This window comes from Sebastes umbrosus, chromosome 2 (assembly GCF_015220745.1).
Source record: "Sebastes umbrosus isolate fSebUmb1 chromosome 2, fSebUmb1.pri, whole genome shotgun sequence".
Classification (NCBI taxonomy): Eukaryota; Metazoa; Chordata; class Actinopteri; order Perciformes; family Sebastidae; genus Sebastes; species Sebastes umbrosus.
Window position 1 is genome coordinate 33,825,870 of NC_051270.1, and position 25,697 is coordinate 33,851,566.

The 25,697-nt window shown below is 37.5% G+C and overlaps 2 protein-coding genes across 5 annotated transcripts in view; both read left to right on the forward strand.

The window, feature by feature from the left end:
* The first annotated feature begins 385 nt into the window (after window positions 1-385).
* Window positions 386-14,571, forward strand: LOC119479591 (sorting nexin-1-like). Its single transcript, XM_037755368.1, has 15 exons — window positions 386-565; window positions 1,742-1,874; window positions 5,074-5,213; window positions 5,325-5,391; window positions 5,496-5,539; window positions 5,654-5,795; window positions 5,877-5,955; window positions 6,135-6,210; window positions 7,369-7,482; window positions 8,425-8,518; window positions 8,676-8,881; window positions 9,127-9,270; window positions 11,248-11,328; window positions 12,557-12,628; window positions 13,381-14,571. Exons 1-15 carry the CDS (start codon window positions 425-427, stop codon window positions 13,429-13,431), a joined length of 1,584 nt encoding a protein of 527 aa, XP_037611296.1. The 5' UTR covers window positions 386-424; the 3' UTR covers window positions 13,432-14,571.
* A 1,974-nt stretch (window positions 14,572-16,545) lies between these two features.
* The window catches only part of csnk1g1 (casein kinase 1, gamma 1), a 44,285-nt gene continuing 35,133 nt past the window's right edge, over window positions 16,546-25,697 (forward strand). Inside the window, exon 1 of one of the 4 annotated variants that reach the window (XM_037759482.1) lies at window positions 16,546-16,841. The gene's annotated coding sequence lies outside the window, so the exon portion shown is untranslated. The remainder of the gene's footprint in view (window positions 16,842-25,697) is intronic. The other 3 variants (XM_037759487.1, XM_037759496.1, XM_037759503.1) reach the window with 3 other exon arrangements.

Below are 25,697 nucleotides of genomic sequence, written 5' to 3' on the forward strand. Positions count from 1 at the left end.
AAAGTGTGCCAGTGGTTAGAGTCCCAGATGGTTGCAGATAGTGCATGTTAAAAGTTCTTAAAGTCCTCATAGTTGTCATATGGGGGTCAGCCTTGGTTGTGGAGCCTGATGGCTACCAGCATGAAGGACTGACCCAGGCGCTTAAATGTGCATAAGTGTGTTAAATATAAATGCCAGAATGGTATAATTAAGAATTCATTAAGCATATATTTTTTTAAATGTACAGTATAAATGACCGAAAAAAAGTATAATGTGTAGAAATGCTGGACTCAGCCTGTAAAATGATGTATAATAAGTATATAAGTATATAATAAGTACAACACCTGCTCTGACCAGCTGGGGTCGCTGCAGCCGTTTCCTCCCTCCCTCAACTTCCGCCTACGTCACGGTCAACGTCAGTCCCTCTCACAACACAACAGTGAATATGGCGGCCAGCTCGGATCGTGTTCCTCCTCCTCTTTCTCCTCTCTCCGGTCCTCTCTCCGCCTCAGAGGAGCCGCGACCCGCACACACTGACATGGAGGACGGGGACAGCGACGAGGGAGAGGACATCTTCGTTAGTAACGTACGTTTACCGCTCAGTCTCATGAACTGTAAGGTGTTTGTTAGGGTTATGTGAGACAGACAGACAGTCCTCTATCTGATCTGACCTGCAGCCAACAGGACAGGGAGGGAGGAGAGAAACGAGGTCAGCTGCTGTATGAAAAACAACCAAATGGCTTCATGAAGTTAGTTTGAGCATGAATGGATCCGTTTTGACTGGTTACTAGTGAGTTATAGCGGTGACGTCTGCGTGTTTTGGCCTGACCTGCTGCTGAACAGTTCATCTAGAGATGCTCCTGTTCAGATGTCGGCTCAGTGTTGTTCATATCTGTCCTTAGGGGTGTTGTCTTTGGTCATGACCAGACGTTTTCTTATTCCTGCTCAGCTAACTAGCTTCACTGTGTCTGTAACCCGTTATAACGGTCATGAGACAACACGAGCAGCGACCTGTTACTCCTCTACTGTCTGATGTCTCTCCTCTGTTGGTGTGTTTATCAGTCTGTGGTAGAAGAAGCATTCACATACTGGCTAACAGGAGAAACACCACAATCTAAACATACTGCTACGAGTTAAAGTCCTGAATTCAAGATGTTACTGAAGTAAAAGTACAAAAGTGTTATCAGCAAAATCTAGTTAAAGTTTCAAAAGTGAAAGTAACATTACTCATTATGCAGAATGGCTCCTTTTCACAGTGTTATGTTATTATTATTATAACATATTATATATATAAACTGTATTTTATTGTATTTTTTTCCTACCTACCTCATGTCTTTTGTGTGAGTGCAAGTTTTTATGATCTATGTAAATTGCTGCAGTAACATCTCAATTTAGTTTTGGGGATCAATAAACTATCTATCTATTTAATCATATTCTGTTTTTCTCTCTAACTATTTATGTAAGAGCATTTTAACGTTTTATTTTAGATACCTTGTATACTACTTGGTACATTAGTAGTATAGTACGGCATCATATCATATAAATATGTCATGTTTTTTTATGTCAAAAAGTAGCTAAAAGTGTTAAATCAATGTAGTGGAGTAAAAAGTACAATATTTGGCAGAGATGTAGTTGAGTAGAAGTATAACGTGGCATGAAAAGAAAAGACTCAAGTACCTCAATTTTGTACTAAGGTAATGTACTTGAGTAAACGTACAAGTGTTTCTGTGGCTAATTTCTATCACGTCCTTCCTGTCTGCAGAGTAACCCTGTGGCTGTGAGTCGAGGAGTTAATAATGAAGATCGTCCAGATCTGTTCAGTGAGGAGGAGGCCAGCAGCACGACGGCCAAATCCAACGGAGTTCACTCTGATGATGACAACGACCTGTTTGCTGGTTAGGAGATATTTTCTGTCCATTTTATCCCACTTTGAGTTCTTCTTAGGAGCTGAAAGCACTGCAGCATTAAAACAGAGTCTTGTGAGATAGTTTATTTTAAGTCTAAGTCATGCTAGACTATTTTATTGCAGAGCTTTAAAAGGGGCATTCATCTGATTTTACACATCAAGATCAGTTTACTGGTCACAAGGCGTACGACACGACTAAACAGATCATATAATCTTAGTTTGGAGTGTGGCTGCAACTGCAGACTACTTTGATCATCCATTAAACCATTAATAATGAGGGGCCGACCGTCAGCTCTACTGCCGCTCCCTCCCGTTTTTCCAGATCTTCTTCTTCTTCTTCTTCTTCTTCGCACATAGGCCCAGTCCTATGTCAAACTTCAACATTATAGTCTGGTAAAATGAAAGTTCGCAGGCTTCTGTCAATGTAGTTAAGAATAAAAACAAATAAATAAAAGCAGTAATAGCAGCAAAAATATAATGCACTAGTTAAATTAAATAAAATGTACACATTTACAACTTAACAAAGGTACAAAACAAATCAGTCGTACGTGCTAGCACTTTTACATGTTAACCAAACTGTAGGCCCAAGTGAGCAGGAATGTTCATACGCTTCAACCTGGCAGGAATTATGAAATCCATCACTCAGTTTTTCTCAAAAACTGTAAAACTAATTAAACCCATCTCTTCCTACATTTTTTGCTCAGTTGACAACAAACTTGCTACGCTGCATCTTCAGACTGTCCTCCATCAACGATCCAGCCAGATTTTTGAATTATCAAAAATTTAGCCCACAGTGCATCAAAACATTTTAGCGTAAACAGAACAGTGTACACAGCTACTGCAAATTCACAAAAATAAATGACAACATTTTGAGGTCATGGTAAACAGAATTTTATCTCAAAAACTGCTTTTTTGACAGCATTTTGAATTCTATCCTCATGTAAACCATTACAGTCAATGTAAATCAAGCATTTTTAAACACCAGTTTGTCACTTATGGAGCAATCAATCTTTGTCAAAATAAATTACAGACATCTCTATGTTGTCTGGATACAAATTCTCAACATTTTGTCTCGAAAACTGAATTTTTGACACTAGTTTGAAATCTGCCTTTAAAAGCGACCCTGTCGATTGCGTAAGTCATAGTGTGATGTAGTAGTTTCCACTGGGCAGTAAGGTAACCAACATAGTGACGTGCCCTTAGTGTCTGAGGTTGTGAGTTTGAGACCCGATTGAGGCAGAATGAACATGCTAATACCTTAAAGGTTTAATAATAAGGAATCCTCCTATATTTCACATTTGTTCACATTCCTCCTCTTCCTTTTTTTACCTTCCTCCTTCTTTTTCCTCAACATGGCCGGCCCCGACTCACAGCTGTGCAGCAGCTATAATGTTATATTGTATTTATATTATGTCTCTATTCAGAAAGACACGTGGAGCAGGTCAAGTCAAGTCAATTTTATTTATATAGTCTAATATCACGAATCACAAATTTGCCTCGGGGTGGGCTTTACAATCCTTTATGACCCTCGCAGTGGATGAGGAAAAAATCAAGAAACCTCAGGAAGAGCAGGACGGACAGACGTGCAATAGATGTTGTTTGTACAGAGTAACAACATAATGAAAATACAGTATAGACAATCCATATGACAAAGATTGATACATATAATATGAACATTTATGAAGAGATGGATCCAGGAGGATATCAAGCAGATTCCAGGTGTCGCCCACAACCTCCTCTATACCATGAAACCTAGAAAATGAACAGACTACACAAACACACAAGAAGCAATCTCTAGCACATCATTCACACAGATCGGAGCCAAACAAACATACATATGATTTGTGTTTCTGAATTTATGAATGATTTAAAAGCCATACATGAAGGTTAGAGGAATTGTAGGGAGGGAGGGGTGGAGGGATTTGGGTTAGGGTTAAGAAGGGAGATGGGGTTAGGGTAAAGGAGGATTCGTAGGGGAGAGTTGTCTGTCCTGACAAACAGCAGACAAACTGCCTTCGCTGTTTTATGTACAAAGTCTCTGTCCAATCTCCTCTTCTGCCCTCTGGAGGTCAGCCTTTAAGTTTTAGTTTTCTTCTTCAATGACAGACAGCTTTCTCTGCATGGTCTGTCTGTCACTTTTCCAAGACTCCCTCTCCTTCAGGACTAAAATCTTTGGAGCGGTCCTATACTTTTCTTCCATTTCTTTCCTCTCAGCCTCCATCTGTCCTCTCATGTCCTCCACCTCAACTACCTAACTACTTCTGCAATAGTTTAATGGCACTAACGGCATTAGCCTCACCAGCTGGTTATCTCAATGCACCAACTCCTAATATTCACATAACTGTAATGGATGGAAACATGCATTTATTTGCATCCCTCAGTAGTAGCAGTAGTAATGATTACATTATCCCATTTAAGATGTGACGGGTTGTGTTCCCATCCCACATACTTTGTTTTCTAAAAGTCTCTAAAAAAAAAAGGTAAGACACCTGTAGCGTACCACTAACTCTCACAGTCACCATTTCCAACCCTGTCTCCTAAAAAATTACTTTCCCATACAACTAAACTGCATTCTAGAGAGAGAGAGAGAGAGAAAGAGAGATAGATGGACTTTATTGATCCAAGATTCATAGCATCTCGTAGCCGTATGTAAACCATTCAGAAGCAAAACGCATGCAATATCATCCAAGGGAAGGGTTTTTATATTATTAATTGGGATCAATGGACCAATAGTATTTCTTTAGCCCACAAATTTAATAATCTAATCATTAGAAATTCTCTAAAACATATAATAATCTAAATTTGATTATTTGATATTCATGCATTTTTTTATGTTCCTCAAATGTAAAACGTATGTTTCGTTGCATTGGACAAACAATTTGGGGACTGTGAGAACAAGATGTTTTTCTATCTTATCTTGGCAAGAGTGCTCTCGACCGCTCTTAAACTCTCTTCTTACCTAAGAGAAGAGCAAAAACAAGAAAACATTGGTGAATCCCAGAAATCAATGGGTACTAATGAAATAAGAACAAATGGTGGATATGAAGCAAAATAAGAGGAAATTTGTTTGTATATCGCTTCTTGCATGAGGCCCATTGTGTGATCCTGTCCGAGGTACACTTTGTGTTTCTTTTCTTTTTGGATGAAGAGAGGCATACATTAATTAAAAGTCTTTTTTCTTTCTCCAGAGGCTCATGTGGAGCTGAGCACAGACACGCCAGGCAGCTCTGCCCGGAAGGAGCTCTCCACCTCAGCTGGCCCTCCTCCTGCCTCCTCCTCCTCCTTCACTCAGAGCCCTGCAGCCCTGCAGACTACCTCCTTGGAGCAGGTAACTAAGCTTCCTGGAAACTGTGAAGCAATTAAATGCATGCATGCTTTCATGATGCCTACTGTGTAATCACCTGTCTGTTACAGCCAGTTATGTTCTTGTTAATTACAGTTGGAGGAGGAAGAAGACAAGGATAGTTTTGATGTGGATGTTGCCGTCACCAACCCTGAGAAAATCGGTCAGTCTCTTTTTTTCATAAACTATAATACAGCTGTCTGGGATTTCTAGTTGAATTAATTAATTCTCATCTTCAATGTATATCCAATGTTTCTGTCCTACTAGGAGATGGCATGAATGCATATGTGGCCTACAAAGTATCCACCAGGGTGTGTAGTAAAATATTTTTACATGGCTCCTAAAACTGCCAATATGTTTAAATCTTCACTACTGTTTCTAAGTATTTAGTTTATAAAGTTCTGTGTCCTCGTCTCTACTTTCAGACCTCGTTGACCATGTTCAGGAGTAAAGTCTTCTCTGTGAGGAGACGTTATAGTGACTTCCTGGGTCTTTATGAGAAGCTGTCGGTCAAGCAGACGCTCCACGGCTGCATCATTCCACCACCACCCGAGAAAAGTGTCGTAGGTGGGTCTTAAGTATGTGTTGCTCTTTTTTTTCTTTGTCTTTTTTTGTGTCCCTTTTGGTGACTTTCATGTGGTTTAACAGGAATGACCAAAATGAAGGTGGGAATGGACGACCCGTCATCAGTAGAGTTTGTGGAGAGAAGAAGAGCAGGTCTGGAGAGGTAAGGATCCATACATGTTTTATACAGTGACCTTATTAATGAGACAATAAGTAATGTTCATACTGGACCTTTTTAAACTATATAATTCCATCCTTGCCCTTGATTTTGTCTGCATGTTTATGTGTTAGTTTTTGGGCACCACTACCTCTTACGCATTGATCTTGCTCTGTTTTTTGTAGGTATCTTCAGAGAGTAGTGGCTCACCCATCGTTACTACAAGATCCTGATGTCCGTGAGTTCTTGGAGAGAGAGGAGGTGGGTATTTTAAGATATAAAAAGATTGTCTAGAAGCAGTAAGCTGGATTAGGGCTGGGTGATATGACAATATATATCGTCGAAACAATATAAAAATGTTTTATTTTCTATATTGTTTCAATCGTGATGTTGAAAAACCAGCAGCCGAATTGCATTACGGCAATTATTTTCATATATTTGGACTAGAGGGGTTTGTACCTAAACGGGGGCTACTTCTGTCGTTTGGATGTGGTTTGGCTACAAAAAGTCAGACACAGAGCAGAAAACCATCATTTGCACAGTTTGCCACACGCCGGTCCCCACTACAGGGATATTTGGACATGCTTTTTTTCTTCACTTTAAACAGGCTACAGACTATGGTACACAGAAATGTGTTAAAACTGTGTTTTGTTCGTGGCGGCATATGTAGGAACATTCTTTCTGTCCTATGTCAAACAACGGCTAACAGATAAATATAATAATCTATGGAGAAGCTGTGCACAGATAATGATTATCTGTATAGTGGCACATTTTTCGATTGGTATGAATGTTTGGCGTTATCACCCTACTTGTCCATTACTTGTACATTGCAATGACACCGAATGTAAACAAAGCAGGTCTAAAACCAGTACGAAAAATACTCTCTAACCTTGGTTATTATAACCAATGATATAATAATCAGAGAGGTTATTTAGACTATATACACATTACATACAGCTGATTCAGACAGAGGTGTATGTATGAATTATTATGGGGCTTAATGTCTGCCACCTGTCCTGTAAAATGCATTTATCAGCTATTTTTGATTCATATTATATTTGCTGTCCCCTAGGAAAGGCCTGTATTTATTTATTCATTATCTATAATTTCACTTAAACTGTTATGTTCTTAATAAAATGAGAAAATACTCTACTACTAGTACTTTTCATTTTTCAAGTATTTAATTTACACAGGCGTATACAAAAATAGGCTTTACCATGCAGTTATTTAATATAGTCTATTTTTCATATTGAATAGCCAGAGAGCATGCTGTATTGTGATATATATCGTTATCAAGATATGAATTTACCTATATCAGCAAGGAAGCGTTTGGACATATCGTCAGTCCTAAGCTGGATAATGACTTTAGATTCTTGAGAATGTCTTTTGAGCTGTGTGTGTGTGTTTGTGTGTTTTCAGCTACCCAGAGCGGTGAGCACCCAGACGCTGAGCGGAGCTGGCTTCCTCAAAATGATCACTAAGGCATCAGATGCTGTCAACAAAATGACCATCAAGATGAATGAGTCTGACACTGTAAGGGGACTCCGGATGAGGTGTTTTCAGGAGACTGTTTTACATGTGGCCTGCATATACATTTTGGCCTGGAGATACATTTTATAATTGCACCATAGAACTGGGAAGAGTCCATTGTTGGATAAACTTTAAAAGATCAGTGGAGGCAAGGGATGTCACGAGAAACAAAACTTCGGTACTAAGTCGATGCCAAAATTCTGAAAACGTGACAGTACTCGTTTTTCTACAGTACTACAGGGACCGTAGGTAGCGTCAGGTCTCGAGACTAACAGAGTCCCGTCGTCCCGGGGACGATAGAAAACTTCCCTGATGATTCTACATTGTGAACAACAAATCCATGTTGAAATTGGCAGGAGGGAGAGCTAGTAACATTGGCTGTTAGCAGCCGGTGGGCAGCACACTGGTGCTTGGTTAAATAACAGAGCCAAAAGCTCACATTCAGAGGTTGCATTGAGTTACATTATGATATGATATATAATACCTAAAAATGAATGGGCGAAGGTAAATTATAATGTTATCATGATGTGTTCAAATGTAATCTTGTAAAACTTGCGGTGGATCATCAGGGATTAATAATAATTAAAAAAATGAAAATAGTATATACAAAAGTATGCAAACGTCGATAAAGGAGTTTATGTTGAAGTACATGACATTTATTGTTTTGTTTTAGTTTTTTACTGTGGTATCGAATTGGGTATTGAGAATCGTGGAATTTCACTCTTATTGGTATCGACTACTAAATTTGTAGTCTCGTGACATCACCAGTGGAGGTACCATAGAATATTTAAACAATGATACAATTAATATCCAAAAGTAGGTTTGAATTGTGGTATTATAACTGCCTTACTTGAATTTATAGCAGCAACAGGCCAAGGTCTAGATATGATGAGGTGGTTTGGTTGTGTTTTTTTTCTTGATATTGTTACTGTGTGTGTGTTTCAGTGGTTTGAGGACAAGTTCCAGGAGGTGGACAACGAGGAGCAGCAGTTGAGGAAGCTTCAGGCGGTGGTCGACTCCCTGGTCAACCACAGGAAGGGTGAGCTGCATCTGCCTTCCTCCACTTGTCTTTGTCTGCCCACATTTTTTTTTTTATCAAATTGTTCCAACTGAGGAAACAGAAGAGCACAGTCCAGCTGCCTGGTCTTTTAAGGTGAAACAAGCAGACTGAATAAGTGTTCTGTTTCCAAACCCAGAGCTGTGTGGGAGCACGGCAGTATTTGCCAAAAGTATGGCCATGTTGGGAAACTCTGAGGACAACACGGCCTTGTCGCGGGCCCTGTCCCAGCTGGCAGAGGTGGAGGACAAGATGGAGCAGCTGCATCAGGAGCAGGCAGCCAGTGACTTCTTCATCTTTGCAGAGCTGCTGGCCGACTACATCCGCCTGCTGGGTGCTATGCGCGTAAGCTCACAGCCACAGAATGGTAGTTTTACCGTAGGAAGAAGTAAATATAAGATGCAGAGAAAAGTAAAGCTTGATTAGCTCTTGATACCAGGACTAAGATAAAGATGTTGCATTTTGTCGTAGAAAATACAGCAGTAAGGGCACTCTTTAATAGTCTTTAATAAACCTTTAACATTGTGCTGCTGGTGTGCTCTTTGCTCTCTGTTTGGTAAGTGGAGTGATCAAGTGTTGGATGTCCACAGGTTTGTTTTGACCAGCGTGCGCGGTCGTGGCAGCGATGGCAGGAGGCTCAGAGCACACTCCAGAAGAAGAGAGAGTCGGAGGCCAAGCTGCTGTGGGCCAACAAGCCGGACAAACTGCAGCAGGCCAAAGACGAAATCACTGAGGTAACAGACACACTACATTTACATGCACACTAATATTCCACTATTATTCAGAATATGACAATATTATAAATTTGATATGAGTCATGTAAACAGCATGTTCCGTTTGGATATTCTGAATTAGGCCTTATTCCACATGGAGCATTTTCTGATTAAAACATGTGGGATATACCGATATTATTCAGGTTTTAGGAGCATTCTTTGGACGTGTATACAGCGCATTCAGAATATGTGTCTCAATTTGAGTTTTTACAGCAGTTTGCGGCGCACGGCCTCTTTGCTGTTCACGGTCAGCTCTGTGCGTTGCACACAAACCAACTAGCCGACAGTTTGCAGAGATGCATGCCCAAAAGACAAGCCCACATTTCTGGTCAGAAGGGGAAACACACTTACTTTTAGACATCATGGAAGACTTGGATATCAACACGTTTTTGGATCTGCATAAATATGGCAACGTTGACCTTTTCAAGAAGGAATGAAAGAGGGAGGCTGTGCTCGCATGCTCCAATAAGTCCGCCACCGGTTGTGTTAATCAGAGTATGCACGGCTGCATGTAAACAGGAATATTAGTGAAATATTCATTTTCATTAACCGTCTTAACAGCTTAGTAGGGATATTGTCTTTTTTGGAATAAGGTAAAAAAAAATATAATATTTTGTGCATCTAAGCATAGGCAGTGAGCTGCTGCAGCACTTAACCAAGCCTCAGGTCTTTACATTAACATGGGCCAACCCGAGTTATGTCACAATATGACATGAGCTGTAAAGTTCTTTCACATTGTTTTAAATGTCAAATACAACAGGCCGATGATAATATTTAAGTTTGACCTGTAAGCTTAGCTACAGTGAACAAGGCAGCAAAACAACTCCATGTACAGTTGTATTGATCATGTGGTTCTGAAGGAAGTACGAGACTCTTTCATTACCACCCAGCTGATTTAGTTGAAGTCCACTAAGGACAGAATAATCTGCAACTATTTTGATAATTGATTAATCGTTTAAGTTCTTTATCAAGTAAAAATGTCAAGCATTTGCTGATTCCAGCCTCTTAAATTTGAGGATTTGCTGCTTCTCTGTGTTTTATATGATTCTAAATTGGATATCTCAAGTTATTTGAAGAAGTCACCATGGGCTTTGTGATGGACATTTTCACTATTTTCTGACATTTTACTAGGGGTATATCGATCCATCGATCTGGATCGATATATCAATGATTCAATGATCAACGATTCAATATATCAATGCAAAGTGACAACATTGATATACTGTATATCATCTTTAAAATACGCCCTTATTTTGAAATACTTCTTGTTAAAAAGAATAGAGAGCTCAGTAATATAATCGTCAAATCATATTTTAGTTGCTTTTTGTGAGTTGATATGAATGTAACTGATTGTGTTAAATGGACATATGATATCGTCTCATTTCCATCGCAAGCCCCTGAATTGAATCTAATTGAAATCGTATCGTGGCAGACTTTGTGATATCAGCAAATATCGTATCGTTGTCCGAAGAATTGATATATCCTATTGTGATGAAACTTGTGATTTAAATCCCTAAATTTGATAGATCGAAAAAGGAATGAATAGATGAATCAATATTGAAAAATGGTCATTAGTTGCAGCCCTCTGTTGAGAACTGTAAAAATAACCTGTTGGATATGAATCAAGTTGTAAACAATGTAGAAGCACCATCACAACTCCAACAACAGTGCACCTACGTACCTGTTGTAGTATTTTGTGACATCAGTTCATTTTTTTCAATAAAAGTGTTTCCCATTTCTTTCTAGATGTTTTCACATTAGACATATTACTTTGTTTTTAAATAAGGACATCCTGTGTAACAGAATAAGCAGCTGATGTGCATTTGTTTACTGTTTCAAAGAGTGTCATGTTCTAAAATTTATATCACATGCTTGAAAATATCAAGATATTAATACTTTGTTGATTTTTTTATTTTTCCTCCTCATGTTTGTCCTCAGTGGGAGGCGAGGGTTACTCAGTACGAGAGAGATTTCGACAGGATTGGCATGACTGTACGCAAGGAGGTTCTCAGGTTTGAGGTACATTTATGTTTTTATAATTGTTATAAAAAGAAAAAAATCATGTTTTGTCATCTAACGACCAATCCCCGCTGAAAGCGCCTTTAGAAGCATTTTTGGCGTACGTCAGTTGTGCATCTCACAGAACAGATATGTCTTAATTTCATAAAATGTATCAATCCACACTGATTCCGTGAGACAAGCGTCTGACTGAGACCCCCTGCATTTTTTTACACCTAAAGTCTATTTTTGTCGGGTTTTTGAAGCGTAATCTGCATAGACAGCTGTTTAAGTCACACAAATATCCCGCAGTATGTATGTGAACTCGCCTGTTTCACTACAGGCAGATTCCCCTCACTCGCTACGGTGGGCGAGGAAATAAAATCAATGAATCAATACAAACAAACACTGTGGATTTCGTCCCATGGAGCCGACATGAAAACTATTTCGGTTCAGTAAATTTCTGCTGTCAGTCAGCCTGGTGAAGGCAGGTTAGCGAGCCGCTGAGTGGACAGACGGGCAGAAACGTTTACGGAAGACGAAGTCAGTGAGGATTGGATGACAGAACGCTTAAGTGCGCCACTCACATCTCACTTTTTTCAACACTGATCAACAGAAAAGGAAAAAGTGAATACTTTTTCACTGTATATTTGTCCTTCTAGACATGTATGGCTTTTCCACTGACACTAGTACTATAAAGAACAACTTTATTGTGAGACCAACAAGTTTTGTCTAGAGGCCTTCATCAGGGTCATCATAAAGCACAGAACATTTCACAAGGAGACTCTGCGCATCAGCCAACTTAAAGCTTAAACCGGTTCCTTAACAAAACTGACAACTGAGGCAGGACAGATGCTTATAGTATTAGCTTTTAACGTAACTAATGTTTAAGCCATAAATCATACCTGAAGACAGAAAAATAGTCTTCTGAGGCGTCGCATATCCTTTTCAGTCTGGTGAGTTGGCTCACAGGTTGACTTTTCTTTAGGGGGAAGAGATGAGATCTGATATTTTATATTTTCAAACTTTTAAAAAAATCAGTTATGCTCATCCTATTCAAATGTTCTTTTATATGTGTATTTTATATATGCTGACCCTGATGAATGCCACAATAAAGGCTATTAGACTATCAGATTATTTCCCCTCCCTTGTGCACCTTGGCAGTAGGTAAAGTTCTGCCAGAAATTTCTACAACTGGCTTGTCTATCAGCGAAGAGCTTGAGACCTGACAACACTTTTATCTTTTCAGAAAGAAAAAGCCAAGGACTTCAGGAGCCAGATAGTCAAATATTTGGAGGCAATGCTGCAGTCTCAACAACGGGTAAACATTTATTATATCAATTATTATACTTAACATGTATGCTTTACTTTATTCATGGCTACCAAAGTGTTCCTTTAACTATAACATTTTGGTTGTGTCCGAAATTCCATACTAACATGCTATTTAGTACGCTAAAACAGTATGTGAGATATTGTGGTATGTCTGAAACCTTAGTATGAAACCTATAGAACTTGAATTACATGCTATTTCCGGTGAATTATTACAGTATGCAACGCTTTGGCGACACTATGGCGGCATAAATATCCCACAATGCAATGCAGTAGTGACGACAACGTTCATAACAGACGCTGACGGACAGCTCTTTAACGTCAATAACGCTTCAATTTAACTGTATGTATAAGATTTCACCTTACTAGGTGTAATATATACAGTATTTTACATTAATTCAGACTTTGATTCTCACAAATCGTTATTTTGGTCACGAGGTTGGCCCGGGTAACCATGGTTACATGTCTCCAACCGGCAAGGAGGATCTCATGAAGTGACAACGTAAATTTCTGTTCAGTGCATCTGAAAAGATTCACTACACACTACTGTTTATTCACACAAAAGTATGCTGAACAATTGTACTATTGGGTATGTAGTAGTGCATAGTATGTGATTTTGGACGCAGCCATTATTTTTTATTATGATAATGACTTTTAAATATTTGTTATAATTAGTATTTATTGAAAGATATTGAGTGATCACAACACATTTTAACAGGCTTTTTTATTCATCTTGTATTCCAGCTGGTAAAGTTTTGGGAAGCGTTCCTGCCTGAGGCGAAGGCGATAGCTTAATGAGGAGGGAGACTTTTTAAAGACCCCAACTGCCTTTTTTTGAACACTTTACCTCTTGACCACAAACTGAGAGGACAATTTTGAAACACACAAGAAACTTCCATCCATTTTTTTCTCTTTTTAATCATAGTGTATTCTCTTATCTTGTACAGTTCTTTGATATAATAAGCTGCCGCATTTACACAACATTTCTTTGGCATAACTCCTTGTTTCTGTTCTCGACTGAAAGATGGTATAAAGCAGGAGATTAACCTGGCTGTAGTATTTGTAAAACCTGCTGTCTGTCTGTCAGTGGGACATATATTTATGTTTCTTGCTTAAACCAGTATAATAAAGTGTTAACACTGAGGTACTGCCCTAGAGTAACCTTGTCTATAGTTTACATTAGAAGATAGACGTATGTAAGTCATTCCAGTCTTTAACAGCTCATGTTGATGAATGCATGTCAGATAATGTTTTGATGCACTAAAATGCATTGTACAGTTGGAAAAGCTGTTTTTTAAATAAAATACCACTATTGATGACTGAGGTCATTTACCTGGAGTATTAGTGTATCACACAGTGTATATTAGATCATAGAAATCATATTAAAACTCCGATTTGACAAAGTAACAGACTTGTCAGAGTTGTTACAAAATAATGAAAGAAACTTAATGTTACAGTGAGTGCAAGTTGAGAAAATGCAATCACTGCTTTGTTGGTATTTTCTACGATGATGTATTTGCTAGAATTATGTTTATTATATTAATTGATTTCTTCCACAACAGTTTTAAGTACTTAGGCCCAAAGTAACTCATCTGGAGCCGCTACAGAGATTGTTTACTGCCTGTAAATGACTGTTGACATGTATGTACACATGTACAGTACTTGAATCAAATCATACAACTACTGTCAGATATTATTAGTAAGCATACATGTTTTTGATAAATTGGTTTAACGATGACAGAAAGGCACAGACATTCAAGTGATAATGGTCCATTATTTTCTTATTCAGCATTTGTAAGTGTAGTTTTTCTGTCATGTCATCTTTACGTAAGAATGTGCTTTATTTTTGTAACCACTTTGCATTAACACACACATTTTCCTGGAAATGCTAAACAGGTAGATGTACAAAATAAATACGATTGGTTAAGCTTTGAATACTGTCTTCATGTTTTCTTGTGTTTGGTAGCATTTCCCCATTTGAGTTTAGTATTATGGATGAATTATGAAATAACAAAGTCATTTTGTGTCTGTTTCAGAAACATTTTGAAAGTTAACAATAACTTTAAAGTGCTGCAGTTGGTGAAAACTACACTTGAACTAGTAGTGGAAGAAGTACTTTTACTAAAGTAAAAAGTAGCAATACCACAGTGTACAAATACTCTGTTACAAGTCGTGCAGTCAAAATTATAAAATATATATTATAAAAATACAAAAGAATTAGCATCAAAATATACTTAAAGTACAAAAGTAAAAGAACTCATTATGCAGAATGGCCTATTTCAGAATAATGTATGTTATATTATTGTATTATATTTATTGCTGCGTTAATGTGTATTACTTCATTGTTGCAGCTGGTAAAGGTGGGGATAATTTTATTAGCTAATTTTATAAACTGCTGGGTAGTTTGTGAATTTACCCCAAAAGATCAATAAAGTCTTATCTTTATACATAATAATAAACCATCATTATTTGTTGATTATATTTTGTATTACTAATCTCAATCTTCAGAGTAACTAAAGTTATCAAATGTAGTGGAGTAGAAATAATTACCTCTGAATTGTAGTGGAGTAGAAATACAAAGTACGATAAAAGGGAGATACTCAAGTACAAGTACCATAATATTTGAGTAAATGTACTTTGTTACTTTCCACCACTGCTGATATGCAAGTGTGGTTTGAGCTTGTTTGAAACTTAATAACATGTCTTTATTTATTTTTATTGATCACACATTAAAGAATTTACAATATCTTGCAGATAATACATAAGACAAGATAAGAAAATATATTCCTTTCTTAGTCCCGCAGTGGGGAAATTTGCAGTGTACAGCAGCAAAGGGGATAGTGCAAAAAACAAGATGCATCAGCTAACAGTAAAAAAAGAGCTAAACAAAGTGAAAAAAAATATGAACCATTTAAATAGAAGTAAGTATAAAAATAGGAGCAGTATATACAGTATTGACAATAAACAGACAATTAAGAAAATTGCAAAAGTGGCGAATGATATTGCACATATATATATTGCACATATATGTTTATATATATATATATATATATATACATACATATAATTAGGAATGTATATATATATATATATATATATATATATACATACATATAATTAGGAATGTATATATATATATATATACATACATATAATTAGGAATGTAACAATACCAAAAACTCACGGTATGATAATATCACGATACAATATTTATCACGGTATTAAAAAAATTAAGAAAAAAGATAAATTGAAAAAATCTCCTTTATTAATAAATCTGATATGTACAGAATATTTTATTCGCATGAAATTGGATTATTATTATTTTTACTTAAAGTACTTCTGCTTTCCTTCTTTAATAGAATAAAAATAGGCATATAATACAATATTTACAAAATAAAATAATGGGGATTTATATAACATTTCATATATAAATAAATAAATAAAAAAGTAATTACTCAATCAGTAGACATAGATATGTTTGTTACATTTATCCTTTGATATTGCAATATATTGTTATTAATTGTTTTTTATTTGTTTGTTTGTTTTATTGACACAACAAACATTAATTACTTCTTTATTGTTTTCTTCCATTTACATGCATGTTCTTTTAAAAATATCTATATATTGTAATTTGCTTAATGAATTGTATACATGTAGGCCTTTTTTAAATTTGTTTATTTATTATTGAATTGACGCTTTGGCAATATTGTTCACCTGACAGTCATGATCAATAAAGCAAATTGGATTGAAATTGAATTGATAAGAACAAAAAACAACAAAGAGGAGCATAAAACTTTGAAGTGAAACACTCTTTTGCTTGAATCAGGTGTGAACTTGTGAACAGCCCGGTTTATTATTAAATATAACATCAGTGTACTGGTCTAATAATAATAATGAAGTGGACCTGCTGCTGTATCAGTCCTGGTTCCTGACCCGGACGTGTGCGTCGTGGAGCGGGCGGTGCCGTTCTTCTACATCCGGTGCGCTCGAACCTTTCACGAGCAGCAGCAGAAGAATGGAGCGAGCCGCTAACTAACGACGCTCCGTGTTCCTGTTACTGTTAGCGAGAAGCACCAGATCAGTCACAACAAGTAACACCTCTACTACCTGCACGTTAGAGCTCCGGACAGACAGCCGGGCACATTAAGGGCGTGACAAACACAACAGCAGCCGCGTCCGGACCGTGTGGCTCCAGCAGCGCGGAGGTGAGTGTGTTGTGTTAGCGAGCGCTGAACATTTGGTAGGAAGCTGTTTGGTTGTTAGCTCATATCTTCTGTTGCTAACGGAGCTAATTTCCTTGTTGCGCTGCTCCGTCCAGCTGTCAGCTAGCCACCAGGAGCTGTTAGCTGAGGCGGTAACACCAAGCTACGAGCTGTATTAACTAACCTGATATGATAGTTAATAAGAAAACATCTGTGTAGGGATTATTCGGAGGATATATTTTAAACCAGAGCAACCACTGTTGCTAGGTGATGTTTGGCTAACGTTAGCTGTGTGGCTGGTTAGTCAGGTTCTCTGTTGGCAGGCTGCAGAGCTAACTTGGCTAGTTAATCGATGTGACCATCACTAATGTTAGGCTTTGTCCGTGGAAACGGTGGCGTACAACTCGCTTCCTTGTTTTGATCCAACCCGGAGGGCCCTCCTATATTACAAAGGATCGATCATCTTTATATATTAGCCCTCAGCTGCCTGTACTAAACACTTCCTCACACACAAAGTGTTCATCTTCTCAGTGCAAGGTAACAACGGATGCAAAGACAGGATGCCACCGAGTATTACATTAATTAACCAAGGCCCCTCCTCAGCCTGAGTTGTGTTGAAGCAAACTGGTGCAAGTTATTTTGATTTGTGCAGATGTCAAGTTAAATTGTACCTCCCAATGTCCACATTTTCTTTCAAATAGGTATAGATATGGTACAGCTGCATAGATGGCTTATTACTGAACCAATAGTGTATTCAGTCACTCTCCATCTAGTAAAATAATTGGTTACTGGTTACACTGTAATCAAGTTTTTTGGAGTCTTAAATACATTTTTCAAGTGTGTTACTGAAGGAAATATACCAGTGAATAGTGCTGGATTTAAAAACTAGCTATTAACCAATTACATCAACTTTCTTGAGCTTTTGAAATGTTTTGTTTTGGATTACCGGCATCATCAGAGAAACCCTTTTGCCACTTTTGTCAGTCAGCCTTGCTGCTTTGGCTTTATTGTTATTAAGTTATTTTGATTTTGTCCGGTGCAGATGTCAAGTTAAGTTGTACCTCCCAATGTGCACATTTTCTTTCAAATAGGCATAGATATGGTACAACTGCATATATGGCTTATTACTGAACCAATAGTGTATTCAGTTACTCTCCATCTAGTAAAATAATTGGTTAGGGTCATTTTCCACTAAATAACACAGTGTTGTAAGAGAGCAGTGCAAACCACTTCTGAAGTCATTTTATTGAAATATTACTAGCTGGGCATTTTCCCAAACTAGGGCTATGTGGATTGATAATAAATTATTGTTGGCATGCATCCTTTTAAAAGAGTCCCACTGAAGGAAAGGCTGGTGTAAAATAGTTTCTGTGTTGCATGTATTCAGAAAGTCATGATGAAGTAGAACTCCTCTAAATGTCTGAACAACCTCAGTGTCTACAGGCCTCAACTGAGGAAAATCCACATTTAAGAAAAACTTTAATACATTTGCATTTCATTCATGTATATTTTGCAGGTAATTATTTGCTTGACAAATGTGGTCAATGTCTCGTCCTTCACCGTATGTGCTAGGGGTGTGTATTGACAAAAATCTGGCGATGCGATACAGGGGTTACGATTCAATATTTTGCGATATATTGCGATACAGTAAGCAAGACGATATATCGTGATTTAAAAAAAAAAAAAATCTAATTTTAGGAAAACTGTGATGGTATAAAGAACACACCACCATATGCATATGGTGCCTTCAAATGAAACTCGTGAGCTTGTGTTTACAACATGAAAATCGTGTACACGATATGCTCTGCGTTCAAGTGGTTAAGTCGTGAGAACACCGCTGCTAAGCAACAGCAATATGAACGTTACTGTCGGCGTCTAGAAGCCACAGAGGCTAACAATTTAGCAAGCTAGCAAGTGGGTAACATAATGCAGTAAATGCAAAGGTATAATGACAGAGGGAAAAAATTAAGCTGTTGGGTATGTCAACATTTTCCTCAGATATATTATAAAATTACGAAGAAAAACAATATAAGATGAAAATTACAGTATATTCACTTATTATGTAGCGAAAAATTAACTTCCATGGCCTCCGCCATTTCTGACAACGTCAACAAACACGTCACAACTCGTAAAACTTTGAAACTTTCCATTTACGAGGTCGTGAATACCACAAGAGGTGGACGTTCAGGGACTCTTCTCGTGAACACGGTAAACACGACCCCATTTGAAGGCACCAAGTACAATCGGAGTAAAAAAAGGTTACTTTTCTATGTGATCAGAACAGTGGGATCTGCATTTGCATTTATGACAGTCTCTAAAATGAACATCATAACACTACTTTGAGAGGGCGGATATCTTTGCAAATTAAATAAAGTATTGATTGAGTTAATTTTTGCATGTAAACTATTAATTAAAAATCTATAGTGATTTTGAGATTCGATACAGTATCACAAAACATATCGCGATATTCAACATTTTCGATATTTTCTTCCACCCCTAATATGTGCAGTTAGTTACTACACAATGTAGATCACCTCAGTAAAGTCCAAGTAAGCTATAAGCTATGAGATAATATAAGAGATCATTGTCATGGATGTGGGTGCACACAACAGCCATGTATATACACATGCATTGTTCCCGATGAATTGATGGAGAAGGAAAACTGTGTATAATCTAAATTCCCACCAGTTGTAGTTGATAAGAGCTGGCTTTAAGGAGAGAGAGGCAGCTGTTAGCTGGCACCGCCACAGTAGGAGTCTGCACTATTGGCAGACCCCCCTCTCAGGCTGATCTTTCCACTGAAGGTTAATCACTCCACTCAGAGCCTTTATGTTTCTGTAAAAGTGAAAAGATGTCAACAGATTAGTCATTTTTAATAGATGCTAATCAGCTAGAATCTGCATCTCAGTTTCTCAATATATTTTGACAAGCAAACTTGTGGACTGTAATCAAGCTTTTTGGAGTCTTAAGTACATTTTTCAAGTGTGTTACTGAAGGAAATATACCAGTGAATAGTGCTGGATTTAAAAACTAGCTATTAACCAATTACATCAGCTTTCTTGAGCTCTTGAAATGTTGTGTTTTTGATTACCGACATCATCAGAGAAACCCTTTTGCCACTTTTTGTCAGTCAGCCTTGCTGCCTTGGCTTTGTGCCAGTGATTAGACAGTACACAGTTGTGTTTGTGTATGTTTTGATACGTTCTCAACATTTCACTGGGATATTGTAGGTTACAGCATTGAGAAAACAATACTGTCATAATACCGTCTTCATATACAGTATTTCCATGAACACCAAATTCCTGCGTCATCATTCCCAGCTAAACTATTAAATGAAATAGTGTGATGCATGTTTTCAGCTGAAAGAATAGTGGTGATGTGACACAGATGTGAGATCAGCAGAACTTATTGATTGTACAACTCAACAACTCAATTTTGAGAGCATCTCCAGTAATATGACACATTTCTTGTTCATGCAGAATGAGTACATAGGGTAGAGACGGGCAGTTTTACTTAAACAGAATGATAAATGGGTCTAATTGTTTAAAACATGCAGTGGTATTATTGCATGGATTTTTTGTTTGTGCTCACTTGTACATTTTGAGGTTTAGCTCATCAATTAAATTATGAGTACAATTTTTCAGGAAGCAAATTGAGCGAGAATCTAATATGTAACTTATAAGCATATAAACTAGTGCTGTCAAAGTTAACGCGATAATAACAAGTTAACGCAAATTTGTTTTAATGCCACTAATTTCTTTAACGTATTAATGCAACTTGCAATATTTAGATTGTAGCGGGCTCAGTTTTAAAGCTAGAGTGAAGATACTGGTATAATATGAAACTAGAAAACGTCAGGAACCCATTGGTACCAACCGATGGCATGGCCATTTTCAAAGGGTTCCCTTGACCCCTGACCTCAAGATATGTGAATAAAAATTCCCATTCACGAGTCTCGATGTCCACTTTATGATAATCACATGCAGTTTGGGGCAAGTCATAGTCAAGTCAGCACACTGACACACTGACAGCTGTTGTTGCCTGTTGGTCTTGAGTTTGCCATGTTATGATTTGAGCATATTTTTTATGCTAAATGCAGTACCTGTGAGGGTTTCTGGACAATATTTGTCATTGTTTTGTGTTGTTAATTAATTTCCAATAATAAATATATATATATACATTTGCATAAAGCAGCATATCTGCCCAAGAAGTGTATTAAATAGTTGAGAAATGTCCCTTTAAAGTACATTTTGAACAAATAAAAAATGTGTGATTCATTTGCGATTAATCGCGATTAACTATAGACAATTATACGATTAAATATTTGAATCGATTGACAGCCCTAATATAAACCAATTGTGTATTTCTTGCATTTAATGTTAAATGGGTTCACTCATCAATGCACATAATGACGTTAGTACTCCTTGAGCACCCATGAAGGCCAAGCCAGAGTCAAATTAAATGCCTTTATGCAAATGAGCACTATATCCAATATCATAAATGTATACCACCTTCAAACAGGCAGTCAAATTTACCACTTATCTGCTCTAGTCCAGCACTAAAGTCTCCACTTTGAAACTCTACTGTGACATTCAAAATACAGAGCAACAACCGAACACTACGAGAGACTGTTTCTGAATTGTCTAATTCCTGGTTGTCATGCAGCTCTCACCATATACATTCCTTTATAAGTGCCTGCACATTGCTTACTCCAGGATTTTTCATTATATCTTAAACATATTAAAAAGAAAAGATTTTTTTGAATGTATATTATGCACACATTTTACCAAACTGGACGAAGGCAAATTCCTATATTTCCAGAACAAATTTGAAGCAAGCCTGACAAAAACAACATATACTTGTTCTCAATGCATGCTTTCAAAAAAGAATTGTTGAACAAATTGGAAAGAAAAGGGTTAATAAGTTAACTCTGTAATGGGATTTGAATTGATAAAATAATTTCACGTCTTCTCCTTCTGAGAAACAAAATGACTTTTATAGGATGCCAAAAAGTGTCCTCAAACGTCTCCTCATTTATCAGGAGACGTGGCGCCTCCACAGGGATAAAGGCTGGGGATTCCCCACGTTACATCAAAACTGAAGGAGCCATTTGTTGAGACCACAGAGCGTTTAACAGTCCGCTGGATTGCTTGTTCTTCACTTTATTAATTAAGCGGTCGACTGATAGGAATTAACACAGACTTGCTCCTTAACAGTTATACACGCATGAGTTGAACAAAACTAAAGGGACACCCTCTAAAATAATGCAATCCACCACAACAACAACACCACCACTTAAAGAGGACCTATTATGCTTATTTTCAGGTGCATACTTGTATTTTGGATTTTTACTAGAACATGTTTACGCCTTTTAATGTTCAAAAAACACTTAATTTTTCTCATACCAGTCAGCTGGCCCACTGTTATGAGTGATCAACCGAACAAGAGCAGTTCAAGAGCAGTGTTTCTGTGGGGGAGAGTAACTCCCTTTGGCGTAAACTTTGGGCTTTGTAACTTTGCAGACCTTTCACATGCACAAAAATCTATATAACACACTATAGGAATGGGAAAAAGCACAAAAGCTTAATAAGACCCCTTTAATATGTCTTAAAAATAATGTAGAGTAGCACAGTTTCAGCTGAAATTGAACATTTACAAAGGCAATAGTCATTGTGGAGCTGTTATAGTGGATTGCATTACATTTTGCAACTGTAGATGTTACTTTGTCCACCCCCCATAAGCTAAATGAAACACGATTTTGTTGTCATTCTCCTTTTATAAATTGTGAGATGGAATTGGTTTGGCAAGACCTTCTTTATGACTTGGTTTAGATGAGCTTTTTTCAATATATTGACAAGGGGTGGGATTCACCAGAGGCCCAATACAATATTACCACGTTACTTAATTCACGATACGATGTTATTGTGATTTTACACATTTTGCGTTATGCTGAGTATTGCGATAAGATATATTGCGATTTATTACCTTTTTCAACTGCAAATTATGCAGTTTGTCAACATCTGTTTTATCTAATAAGATACAGTTTTCACTCTGTTCATCTCAGTTTTCATTCATATATCTTGATGTCAGAGGTCAAGGGGACCCTTTTTAAAATGGCCATGCCAGTTTTTCCTCGCCAAAATGTACTGCAAATTTGGAGCATTATTTAGCATTCTCCCTGACAAGCTAACATGACATGGTTGGTACCGGTCGATTCCTTAGGTTTTCCAGTTTCATATGATACCAGTAGATACCAGCTAGTTCACTCTAGCTTTAAAACTGAGCCCGCTACAACCTCTGAAAGACAGAATAGTGGGCGGATTGTTAAGAGGTTAATAGTTTATATAATAAAAAATCGATACAATATTGACACGCAAAATATCACGATATTATGCTGTATCGATTTTTTTCTACCTCACCCCTAATATTAACATTTATTACACGGCTTTGAGGAATACTCGATTCTGATTGATTAGTCACGGCGTTCTGCGGTCTGTTATTTCTTTACAGCAGACCGTTACTATGTATAACAGACCGTATAACAGACGCTTCTCGTCGGGGTGCCGCATCGCCCTGTCTGGGTTTATTTCACAACAATGACTGGCTCGCTGTACATTATCCCTTACATATTTATCAGTGAGCACATAACAACACCTTGAATGTATGTATCAATAACCAGAGGGAATAATACGCAAGTGGATAAATAATACCAAGGGGCTCATTACAACATATAGTGTTATGCGCCTTTGTAATTAAAGTGAAGTGTAGTGTAGTTTTGCAGCCCTGGTATGAATTAAGTTCTTGTTCCACTTTAATGTTAATTTTCCCATCCTAATCCTCAGGTTAGGCATGTCTGAACATGTTTGAAATACAATGTGGGGCTGTGGTAATCTTACTAGTAATACAAATGACAAATGCACAAGACAGGCAAAGAAACTGTACATTCAGCTTTGTGATATTGTTATAATGTGATATACTCTGAATTTAACATGGAAACACCTTTAAAGTAAAGCATATAATTTACTCCAAATGAACTGGACTAAAACTGGAATGACTTAAAACTGGCCTGGAGTTAGCCTTGTGTGTCGTATTATCAGCTTTAACAATACACTTGGGCTGTACCTAACGATTATTTTTATTGTTGATTAATCTGTTGATTATTTACTCGATAAATCAATTAGTTGTTTGTCAGAAAATTTTGAAAAATTTAGATTTAGTGTTTCCCAAAGCCCAAGATGACATCCTCAAATGTCTTGTTTAGTCCACAACTCAAAGATATTCAGTTTACTGTCATAGAGGACTAAAGCAACCAGAACATCTTCACATTTAAGAAGCTGGAATCAGAGAATTTTGACTTCTTTTTTTCTTAAAAAATTACTCAAACCAATTAATCAATTATCAAAATAGTTGGCGATTAATTTAATAGCTGACAACTAATCGATTCATTTTTGCAGCTCTACAATACACTCATGTCTCAAAAACAAAAGAAGTGTTTAATATACAGTAGATTCTAGCATCATTGTTATGGAAATTAACAAAGTTTGGAAACATTTGATCAGCCTTAATTTACACCCAAAAGCACATGAGTGGAAATAACAAATGACAAACTATGTGACACCTCAGTGTCTGCTGACCACCTCTAGTCTCTTCCTTAAAACAAATGCCCACTCTCAAATATAATTACGCATTATTGAATCTTCAGTGTAGCCTTATTATTGTAGTAACATCTTTGAATCAACGGAGAGTTCAGAGCTGTGTTTAGCAGTATTACAAGGTCAGGTATAATTCTGTAATTTACTGTGAAGTGGTGTTGCAGTCTGTGTTTATGATCCTGCATCCACCACTGAGTTTGTGTGTGAAGATGGTGTTCACTCAGTCAGCAGAAACACCTAGCCTAGCCGAGCTAATCTAAACACCGGTGGACACTGTGGCCTACAAATGATTATTTGCACAATGGAAACTGTTACAGCTCACCGTTTGTCGTTGCTGCAAACCTGTTTTATAGCCGTGTTGTCCTGTTCCTGCTTTTATGTAATAGCAACAGTGCACAGTTGCCCTTGAGAGCAAACTAGCTGTCTTTGATGCTGAGATCTGTGCAGGCAATACTGAGCATGAGTCATCCGGAAGCCCACACACAAATACTTCTCAGCAGCAGCAGCCTTTCCATGCTCAGGAATTACAGCATTGTCATGAAAACATTAGTGGTTGTTGTGTTTTTTATTGAAAGCAGAAAAAGTTCATAGGAAAACAGTACTTTATAAGGGCATTTTTTGGGGTGAATAATTAGTGGTAATCTGCCTGATTTACACTCAACATTTTGTCTGCAGCTTGCTTCAGGACGCTAACTTGCTGAAGATGAGTAACAGAATAGGAAATCCCCAAAGAGGCCTGGAGTTGATAAACATCACGTGTCTTATTTCTTAGTGATATCATATCACACACCAAACTGCCTTTATGTTTTATAGTCATATCATTTAATTCTTGCCCGTGATAGAAGGGGACAGGGCTGAACCCAAAATAATTTTGCCGAGCACCTGATAAAATCCGACCAATGTCCATCAAGTTAAGCTACGGTGTCCTTGCGAGCAGACGTAGCTTTATATAATTGTTTACATAATATTCCCCGCTGACATTGTCTGCCAGGCTATAGCTGTGGGTGGTGGTGGAGATTCTTCATGATCACAGACTATGACTTAAGGTTTGTGTTGATGCTCAAACAGTTTACTGGTGTTTTCTGTGACCACGGTGGCTTGATGACTATCTCTTTAGCTCAGCAGCGCTGTTACAGTAAGCCGTTCCTGTCCTCATTTAGCACCGTCTGCTTGTAAACAGTGAGCGTCAACATGACTCGTGACCTTC